At 38.4% G+C, this 9,902-nt stretch overlaps 2 protein-coding genes across 3 annotated transcripts; one reads left to right on the top strand and one right to left on the bottom strand.

The window, feature by feature from the left end:
- Nucleotides 1-2,609: 2,609 nt before the first annotated feature.
- Nucleotides 2,610-5,888, bottom strand: LOC114358495 (SCAN domain-containing protein 3-like). Of its 2 annotated transcripts, XM_028312472.1 has the most exons (3): nucleotides 5,862-5,888; nucleotides 4,256-4,699; nucleotides 2,610-3,447 (listed from the first exon to the last, which is right to left on the bottom strand). In XM_028312472.1, the coding sequence occupies exon 3, from the start codon at nucleotides 3,445-3,447 to the stop codon at nucleotides 2,872-2,874; it is 576 nt and encodes a 191-aa protein (XP_028168273.1). In that variant the 5' UTR covers nucleotides 4,256-4,699; nucleotides 5,862-5,888; the 3' UTR covers nucleotides 2,610-2,871. The 2 variants fall into 2 exon arrangements, with proteins under 2 accessions (XP_028168273.1, XP_028168272.1); XM_028312471.1 differs by having other exon boundaries at nucleotides 2,610-4,699.
- Nucleotides 4,583-9,528, top strand: LOC114358476 (putative glycine-rich cell wall structural protein 1). Its single transcript, XM_028312448.1, has 6 exons — nucleotides 4,583-4,664; nucleotides 7,280-7,300; nucleotides 7,860-7,953; nucleotides 8,145-8,456; nucleotides 8,641-8,749; nucleotides 9,306-9,528. Exons 1-6 carry the CDS (start codon nucleotides 4,583-4,585, stop codon nucleotides 9,366-9,368), a joined length of 681 nt encoding a protein of 226 aa, XP_028168249.1. The 3' UTR covers nucleotides 9,369-9,528.
- The last annotated feature ends 374 nt before the right edge of the window (nucleotides 9,529-9,902 follow it).

Below are 9,902 nucleotides of genomic sequence, written 5' to 3'. Positions count from 1 at the left end.
TCAAGCTATCCGTCTATGGAACGCCTTGCCGATGTCTATTCGGCAATCTGAGTCACTTCCTATTTTTAAGAAAAGACTCAAGTCTCACTTCCTCACGCTGCTACCTTAATAAAATTCCCATCTATTTTCTGCTGGCTATCTAGTTCTATCTTTGGTTCGTATCTAGAATTGTATGTGTATGTAAGTATATATTATAATTTATATATGTATATATTACAGGAAATGTATGAAATCCGTCATTGTATACAATTCCTAGGAATTGTGTATAAGTCCTAAAATCACCCGGAAATGTGTGATGTAAATTATATTAGACACATTTCCTAGGAAAATTACACATTTCCTAAACAGCAATCGGAAATGTAATTAAGATATTTTTTTTTACACAAAATTATTTTTATTACGCCACTTTTTGTTCTCCGAAACTTAAATGGCGCTACCGCGCCGCGGCAGCTGTGTATGTGTAAGGTCGCAAGTCTAACCTAACCTAACCGAGACTTTGTTATCCAGCTACAGGAGTACTAAAACCTTCATGTCAATAATAGTTTAATAAAAGAGATGTTAAAATTAGGGATTTCCAATACTTCAGCGTAATATGCGTGATGCCGAAAGAAAGGTATAGGTATAGTGCGAAAACAACTGTCAGGCTAAACAATAATAATTGTGAGTTAAAAGTACCTATCGGCCAATGTGGTTGGGCTAAATGAAATTTTAGGCGTACAGAGGGACACCCGATCACGCGACCACGCTTGTGCCGCTTAGTTTTATACATTTCCTAATACAATATTGGAATTCTATAAAATTCCTAGGAAAAGTATACATTTCCTAGGATATGTGCGTATTAAAAAATCTCTGAAGCAATATTTTATACATTTCCTAAATAGCTTCGGAATTGTATACATTTCCTAGGAATAGTATACAATTCCTAGAATTCATACATTTCCTGTAACATATATAATATATATATTAATATATTTTGTGTATTATTTGTATGTATTATTTTGGTTTAAATTGTATGCCTTTTATTATAATTTATTTCTTTAGTGTCGACACCGCCTTCCCCTTCATATTTGTTTCAAGTAACTGTCCTCACCATAGGTTGTCTGGAAGAGATCGCTTCATAGCGATAAGACCGCCTAATTGTACCTTGTGTGTTCCATTTCTTCTGTTATGTTATTTGTTTGGTGTGCAATAAAGTGTATTTATTATTATAGGTAATAAATAAATAAATAATGAATAAATAAATAAATCTTTGGACAATTTCACACAGCGCCAGCAAGCCCCAAAGTAAGCAACTTAAAATGCTTGTGTTATGGGTGCTAGTGCTAGCTTAACGGGCATACTACTTATGTACTTTTTTTAAATACATAAATATACACATAGTCACACCCAGACCCGTCACAGAAATTAAAATTCATCATTTCAATTTCTGCCCGGCCGGGAATCGAACCCGGGACCTCTCGGCATAGTAGTCCGTTCTGACTCTCTCTGGTGTCGTGAAATCGAATTAAAATTTTAATAAAGTTTATTGATTCATTAGGATTAATAAATGTAGGCAAGTCTGTAAGAATAGAAGTAAGTGCTTAGATAATTCATAGGGATCAAATTTATTTTATTAAAATTGTCCTCGGTTGTCCTCGATAGATTTTCAGAATTTAAACAATTATGACGTCACCTTACTTCTAATCTTCTCTTTAACTATAAAAGCCCTTATCACCTATGTAACTTACAAATGACGTTATTAAAGAAGGTATTCAATTAATGATTCTTACACGACCGTGCGACCCAATTTCAATTTCGATTACAGAGGCTTAGTTACATTACGTTTTGACAAAGATTGATGGGAAATTCGCCATAAATTGACGTAGCATCACGTCACAGTCTCACATACTACTGGTAGGAAAGGAACTTACTTCAACAACTTAACTGTGCCATCATCATCATCATTTCAACCTAGGACGTCCACTGCTGAACATAGGCCTACTTACCCCAATTATATCCATATTGACCGGGTTTGGTAGCGAGCAGCCTGCACCCAGTGGCTGCTATCTTTATGAGGTCGTCGGTCCATCTTGTGCTCTAAAATACCTAAATAAATAGAGATTTATTATTCTGTGATACTACTTATTTTTATCAAGGACTGTGATTCGTTTTAAGTACAGATAAAAATATTAACTTGCTCTGAAATTATATTTGATTAAAACATAACCCTCCTTCTGCCAAGTCGGGTAAAAACGTGCCGTAACGTGTCTTCTTAATTTATACGCAAAAACTGACATCTATCGTAAATACTAAATACCAATAACTTTAACGAAGACGTGTATTTCCATTTTCCACACAATTTTAAAAAGCACAACATTCGTTGGTATAAATATTTCTCATAATCAACGTTAGATGGCGTTGCAGCGTCGCGGTGTTGATTGGCCAGCGCCATCTGATGTTGATTACCCATAATGTAAATCTTTACCAGCGATGATGTGCTTTTTGAAATTGTGTGCGTACCTTTGTTAAAGTTATTTGTACGTACGATAGATGTCACTCTTTGGCACAAATTAAAATCAAATCGAATTTTCACGATTATAATTATGGACTATTAAAAACAAACAACATAATTTATTATAACAAATTTATTTCTGTATATCTTCGTAATTTTTTTCTTGCGTAAGAAAAAATATTCTCTGCTGTGAGAAAACAACAACTGAACGCAATCTGTGGTGAATGAATGGAATTATTCATTCGTTCACTATACTACCCTTCCTTGTCTAATTCACGTCGTGTGAGCGAGAGGGCAATATCACTATCAAATCGATGAAACAATCAGTGTAGGGACCCCACAAATTATTATTTCAAATTCAGGACACGTCAATATTTTATTTAAATACCTAGAATGTTCTCATTCGGTTCTACATCCATCCTCTGTATCAGTGTTATTGACATATCTTCAGAGTCCTTAACTACTTCCTCTGAATCTAGGTACGTATCTATTTCTTCCTGTTTTATTATCATTTCAGGTATTTGTTCCGTGACGTCATCCACATCTAAATTGATCTCACCTGTTTCTGAGTATAATTCTACTTGTATATTGCCTTCTTCCTCTTTTATTAACATTGTATCCTCGCTTTCCTTCATTTCTTCCTCTCTGAAAATTAATTCTGGTGGCATTACTTCATCAGTGGTCAAAACTATCTCACTGGGATCGATTGCTTCTTCTTCATCTGAAGCTGGCGGTTGAATTATTATTTCAACCATATGCTGAGTGAGGTTATGCATATCCGAATCAATCGCGACTGATTCCGAAACTCCTTTGTGGTTTTGATCATTTTCATTCTTAATTTCATTTTCCGGTAAAAATACTGGAAGGCCGGCGTACATGATGGGTGTATCCGTATCCGCATCTTCCTGATTGATTTGCTTTGCCTGGTCATTTGCTAATTCGTCATTATCTTTCATCTGCGAATCATTAAGCAAACATTTATGCAAATCTGGCAATTCGATTCCTTCGAACTCTAAAGCAACACTATCTTCATGGTATTGTTCATATTTTTGTGGGAGTGTTGAAAGGGTGTTATTGAATACTTTGGAATAAGGGGATAGTTTATCACCATCACAAACTTTATTGTTAAACTCCAATTGAAATATTTGACAGCCAATAGCCCAATTCTGAAAGCCTTTCTCTCGCATCCACGATTTAAATGTTTCTACTATTTCTACAGTTTTCATAGTTTGCTTTAATGTCAATTTTTGGTTTAAAGGTTTTGAAACAAACTTACTTAGAGTTTGCATAACTTTAGAAAAAAACTTATACTTTTTCTTGTTACCAATTAAGAATTCATTTGGTATTCCAAAACCACTGAATATATTTAGCAGCTCTGTAGATACCTCAAATGGACAGTTTAGTAAAAGAGGCCTTATTAGCGTATACGACGTGTCGTAGTCTGAATACATAAATAAAAAATTGAAATTTCCAAATTCTTCTTTACGATCCATGAAGAAAATGTTAAGTTCTACGAATCGGTTAAAGCCTGGTCGTCCTAAACGACCAATCACGATTTGGTTGTCCATATCGGTCTCAAGTTTATGAATTCTCCGACCGTTTGCAACACAAACGTTGCAAGACAGCAATATGAAATCTAGATAAATAGTGTTTGTCACGTAATTTTTGTCGCTCAAAAAATGTACCATTTCCGTCAATCCACCGTGGTGTGATGATCTATGGAATTCAATAAGAACATCAAATGAATCTTCTACAGGAAAGTACCTTACGGCTGTCTTGGTCAACTCCCTGTCTTCATGTCGCTTCATTGTGAGAACTGCTGTTTTTTTCTCCCAAAACATTTCGGCATCGTGGAGTTCCGAATATTGTCCCGCATACCTCAGAGTGTCAGGTATAACCTTATTATTATTCTGTCTTTTCGTCGCCCTAATTTTCGCTGTCATCGTTTTAACCACTTCTGTGTACTTTTGACGCGTCAATGCTAGATGCGGAGTACTGGCTATTAATTCGAAATAATTACATTTGGTCTGTTCATAGTCGAAATCATTGTCTGTAAGTTTTATTTTGCCCTGTTTCGCGGCGGCGGCCATAATGAATGACAACAAACGCGCACTGACTGAGACCGAGAGTGGGAATTACTGCGAATGGCGCATGGCGCGCTGTCAGCTGCCGTGTAAGCGAGACGCTACTATTGACGGTTTATGTTAGCTAGAAAGAGAAAACAAATGTTCAGTTGTTGCCGCTTTGACCGTCTTTGTTTTGGGCTGGTGGTTTTGGTCTTTATATGCAATGAAAAACCACATTTGAATTTTACAATGATTGAAAAGTTTATTTTAACACTAAAATGTTAATAGGTTTTCATTTATTATGATTTTAGAATACCATATTCAATATGATGCGAATAAACGCCATCTGTGGAATATTTATATAACCAGTTTGTAATGTTTTAAGAGGTGCCGTTTCGTTTCTAAGTACGACACAAATGTTCATTGTTTGCGCTAGATGGCGTTAAAACGCAGTTTTCTTATTAACAACATTTTAAACGACTTTATTTAGCTGCCCTGTTTTTTAAAAATAAGTATAATTGTAAGTACTGGTTTAGTTTCGTAAATTATTATAGTAAATAATATAGAACCTTCATTATAACGAAATAAATTGCAACAGTTTATTGGCAGCATCAGACCATTGCACCACCTAACTTTAACGGTAACTATATCGATAACCGGTGCTTTTTGTAGGGAGTTTGACAGATTTTTGACTTTTGTCAAAGTTAAAGTAAGATTGTGCAACTTAGCCTAAACTTTGGTCATTAGACTGCAGCTGCCAGCTTGCAAACAAAACATAGTAGGTACCCGCGGTAATGAAATAACTTACAAATAACAAACCACGCTAGTTCTAGTCTAGAACTAGCTAGCTTACTGCCTTACACTAACTTAACTTTAAGTAGGGCACTTTTTGAGGGGCTATAAAAAGCTAAATTTGTTGGGAGATCTAGGCTAGAGGATGATGTTAACTTTAGGAAGTTACTAGCTTTTGCCCGGGGCTTCACCCGCGTGAAATTTATTTTGTCACTGATCGTCATAAATTATAGCCTATATGTTAATCTGGTTGGTTATAAACAATAATACTGTAAAGTTTCATCAAAAATCAAAATCCGTTGAGTAGTTTTTGCGTGAAAGAGTAACAAACATACATCCATCCAGACATCCAAACTTTCGCATTTATATTAGTAGGATAAGTAACTTGACGAAATGGCTTATTTAATTCATGATGCACTACCTATCTTGAATCAAAATCGAGTTTAATCATTCCACTTTGAACGTAAATGGACAGATATTGGACTTCACTTTGATGTAGTAAAATTACTCACTTGCCTAGTCACAGAATACACAAGCTAAGTACGAGTACCTACCTATTGTAGTACCCTAGCTAGTTTAAATAGAGCTGTCAATCCGGGATGTCCCCGGCCGACCTAAATCCCCGGTGCCCGTATGTCGATGTTGACTCAGATCCGGTGCCAGATTGCCGCAAACCTTCATTGTTATAATCTGGAACATGAGTACGGGCGAATAAGTCATCTGGGGTTTACGTGTAACGGTATTTCAAATTCAACAGCGCCTATTAAAAGCGTCGTCGTATTTATTTGCTTGTGACTGTGACTGATAATGGGAACGTTCAGTGTCACAAACGTAATTCAAAAGCAACTTATTAGTGTAAATAAGTACTTATTATTATTCTGTGCTAATACTACTTTATACTAATACGACCAAGAAATGTTTTAAAAGTGACGTCGTCAAGTTTTTACTTATTATTCTTTACACATACACACAAGACGCAGCGCGAAATATCATTGCCTACAAAAATCGGACAGGGGCTAATTGTCTTCTCTATGAAAAAGTTCGTTTATTTCTTATTATCTTAGACAAAAAGACAGTAGATACGAAAACTGACGATTGAAATAAACGATTTATTTATATGTAGGTATAACCGCGAGTATTTGACTTTAATAGACTTAAATAATTTAATAAAGATAAGGTAAAACGGCAGCCGTGATGCCTGGTGGTTCGTGTACCTATCGATTTTCCGTGCAACATAAAAAGTTATAGGGTTCGAACCCGCGAGGGACAAACTTAGGGGGCCCTTTAGCCCTGGATCCAGTAATGCAGGATCCCGCAAAACTGTTGTCTGAAGACACAAATGTGCGTTTAAAATTCGAATTCCAAATTCCAATCGATCGGTTTTTTGCGGGACACTGCAAACGGGATATTCGCTGTACTACTAAACGGAATCCTGCAAAAAAACGGGATACTCTCCATGTGAAAGAGCCTTTATTGTAATGACAAACGAGCATACATAACATCCCAAGATTTCACGTAAAATAGTACACTGACGATTTGCTAAAGGTCGCGGGAAGAACCTGGATGCGGGCAGCGCAGGACCGGTCCGACCGGTCGTTATGGAAATCCTTGGGGGAGGCCTTTGTCCAGCAGTGGACGTCATTTGGCTGAAACAAACGAACGAACGAAAGAACGAAATTATTCTGAGACGTTGAGTCATAAAAAATCACTTGACTCGTGAATGATATCAATAATCACCGAAGGATATAGAAGGTTATTCTAGTAATAGTTGTTGTTGTTGTTGTTGTTTTTTAATAATTTTACTTTAATAGTCCACTTGAAAGTTATAATTTTATCATTAATCAGTTTTATAATCAAGGGACTTAATCTAACCGTTTGAGAATTAAATATAAATAACAGTCTGGTTAGATTTGGTTCAGTAGTTTTTAAGTACCGAACGAGGAAACACTTGGTAAATATCTAGGTTTAATATAAATAAAAAAATCTTTGGATTATTTCACAAAGCGTCAGCTAGCTCCAAAGTAAGCAACTTCATGCTTGTGTTATGGGTGCTGCTAACTTATATACGTTTTAAATACTACATTTATACAAAGAAAAACCCAGACCAGTCACAGAAATTCATCTTTACAATTTCTGCCCGGGAATCGAACCCGGGACCTCTCAGCATAGTAGTCCGTTCTGAACCACGACACCAAACGGCCGACAACCATGCTCGCAGAGCTGATGGCCGCTGGGGCAGAAAAGTTCTCGAGTGGCACCACAGGTACCCACGGGCCGGAAGACGTAGTGTGGGCAGGCTACCCACTAGGTGGACCAACGATCTGGTGAAGGTCGCGGGAAGTGCCTGGATGCGGGCAGCGCAGAACCTTGGGGGGGAAGGCTTTTGTCCAGCCGAGGACGTCACTTGGCTGAAACGGACGAAAGAAATATATTATTATATGTATACTAAGTATTGTGAGTTGAAGAGTTAATAAAATAAGGAATTAATACTAAGTAATTATTTCTTCCAGATCAGAAGACAAAATCAGTGGTGCTATTGTGTGTTGTCATATTCGCATGTGTGAACGCGAGAGCTGGAAGATATTCTCCAGAACAGTTAAAAAAGTAGGTAAGTATTCTGGTTTTTTACTATCTTTAAAACTGTAACATTTTGCGTATTTTATAGTTGGTTTAACATTTTGTATGAGTTGCCAAAAATCGGAACGGCTGAACCGATATAGCCAAATTGTCCTAAAATATTTATGAAAGTACCTACTACAGGAAAATTTTATTAAACGGTGTGAAAAAAGTTTTAGCGGCAGTAGAAGCGGAGCTGGCAGTAGCAGTGGCAGTGGCAGCGGCAGTGGAAGTGGAAGCGGCAGCGGCAGTGGAAGCGGCAGCGGAAGTGGAAGCGGAAGCGGCAGTGGAAGTGGCAGTGGAAGCGGCAGCCGAAGTGGAAACGGAGCCGGCAGTGGCAGTGGCAGCGGAAGTGGCAGTGGCAGTGGCAGCGGCAGTGGCAGTGGCAGCGGAAGTGGCAGTGGAAGCGGAAGTGGCAGTGGAAGCGGAAGTGGCAGCGGCAGTGGAAGCGGCAGCGGAAGTGGAAGCGGAAGTGGCAGTGGAAGTGGAAGGTAGGTGCTTAGGTAGTTAAGGCATGGTGTAGTGTAGGGTAGAATAGGGAAGAGAGCGGATAGAGGAGATGGTACAAAGTTCACCGGGCCAGCTAGTTGTAAAAATATGTCGATAATATACTTTTTTATACTTGCGAAATATGACAACCGACTTCATTCTACTCTAATTTGTTTCTCTAATTAGGAACCTATGGTCGACAATCGTCAGACACACGAGGGACTTGAATGGCCTTAAATGGGACGAGCAGTTGCAGTTTTTAGATCTCCTCAGCAGCACCAACCAAGATCTTTCTGTAAGTCTTCTTTTACTGTTCAAAGTGGAGAGGAAGGATTTCATTATTTCTATATCACCTCTCCGCTTACTCCACTCAATATCGTTTCTCTCCGCTTTGGGCCACAGCTATTTTCTACTGAGCTAATAGGTGGTAAAAAAGGCCATGTCCAGCGTTATTCTGTCAAAGAACGTCAATTTTGGATGCAGGCTGCTACCCGAATAGCAACCGTACAATCTGGAAATCATTGGGGAAGGCCTATGTTCTATGTTTGTCCTGTGGCTAATAAAATGATGATATATGTAGATAAATGAGGTCTTTTTGCAAACATCAGGGCTCCCCAACCCGTTTAGCAAGCGTGAGGCGTGTAGACCAAATCCTCCATTCTTCTTCTTCTTCTGCCTCGCATTATCCCGTTACGCGGGGTCGACTTTCCCAATCATGCGCCACCATTTGATTCTATCTGACCTGATTTTAGACCAAATGCTCCATTGCCTCTGCTAAATTAGCCGCGTTCCTGCATTGGAGATGACCCTGATGATGATGATAGTTTAAATCTTTTTTTATATGTTTGTAGGAAGCCAGAGGCTACAATCAGCAGGTCTTCGACAACCGCAGACAGCTAGAGGGCCAGGAGTAGGTCTCTTGCCCTCTGTGGGCGGACGACTTGGGCGGGCGTAAGGACTAAGGGCCAGGTCTATGAAGAAATGAAATGAAATACCTTTATTCAACTTTGTGAAAAATCTGGCACTTAGGAACATAATTTACTAAAAAATAAAATTATACATAGTCTCAATAAATATATAACTTTGTCTGTATTTGACCCCAATCTCATGATGATGATAAGAGGTCATAGCAAACTTATAAACCCGGAACGGGATCGACACCGTATCGCCTTTCGCCGCGAGGCGGGGCGTTTAGGTACGTTACGGTACGGATAAGTGTGCGTTGGAGTACGGAGTTTTAAACGCCTCGAGTTGATACGGTTACGATCCGTTTCTGAGTTGGTAAGTGTGCTTCGTCCTTTTAACCAACGATATAATGAAGGAAGCTCACCGGACCTTTGATACGGACAGCGCAACACTGATCGTTGTGGGAATCCATGTCCCGTAGTAGTCATTGAAAGTAACGATGAATGACGACACAATCTGACTTCAAAGTCACTCAACTAGGT

The sequence above is a fragment of the Ostrinia furnacalis genome, unplaced genomic scaffold (genome assembly GCF_004193835.3).
Source record: "Ostrinia furnacalis isolate ACB-3 unplaced genomic scaffold, ASM419383v2 OfSCF3961, whole genome shotgun sequence".
NCBI lineage: Eukaryota > Metazoa > Arthropoda > Insecta > Lepidoptera > Crambidae > Ostrinia > Ostrinia furnacalis.
This window is presented reverse-complemented; position numbering and strand designations above follow the sequence as displayed.

Excerpts from the sequence above, each read along its gene's own strand:
- LOC114358495 (XM_028312471.1), bottom strand. The coding sequence starts at position 4,581 with ATGGCCGCCGCCGCGAAACAGGGCAAAATAAAACTTACAGACAATGAT.
- LOC114358476 (XM_028312448.1), top strand. The coding sequence starts at position 4,583 with ATGAATGACAACAAACGCGCACTGACTGAGACCGAGAGTGGGAATTAC. Across the intron at positions 7,301-7,859 it reads ACCGAACGAGGAAACACTTG|ATCAGAAGACAAAATCAGTG; the intron begins GTAAATATCTAG and ends TATTTCTTCCAG. Across the intron at positions 7,954-8,144 it reads TCTCCAGAACAGTTAAAAAA|CGGCAGTAGAAGCGGAGCTG; the intron begins GTAGGTAAGTAT and ends AAAAAGTTTTAG.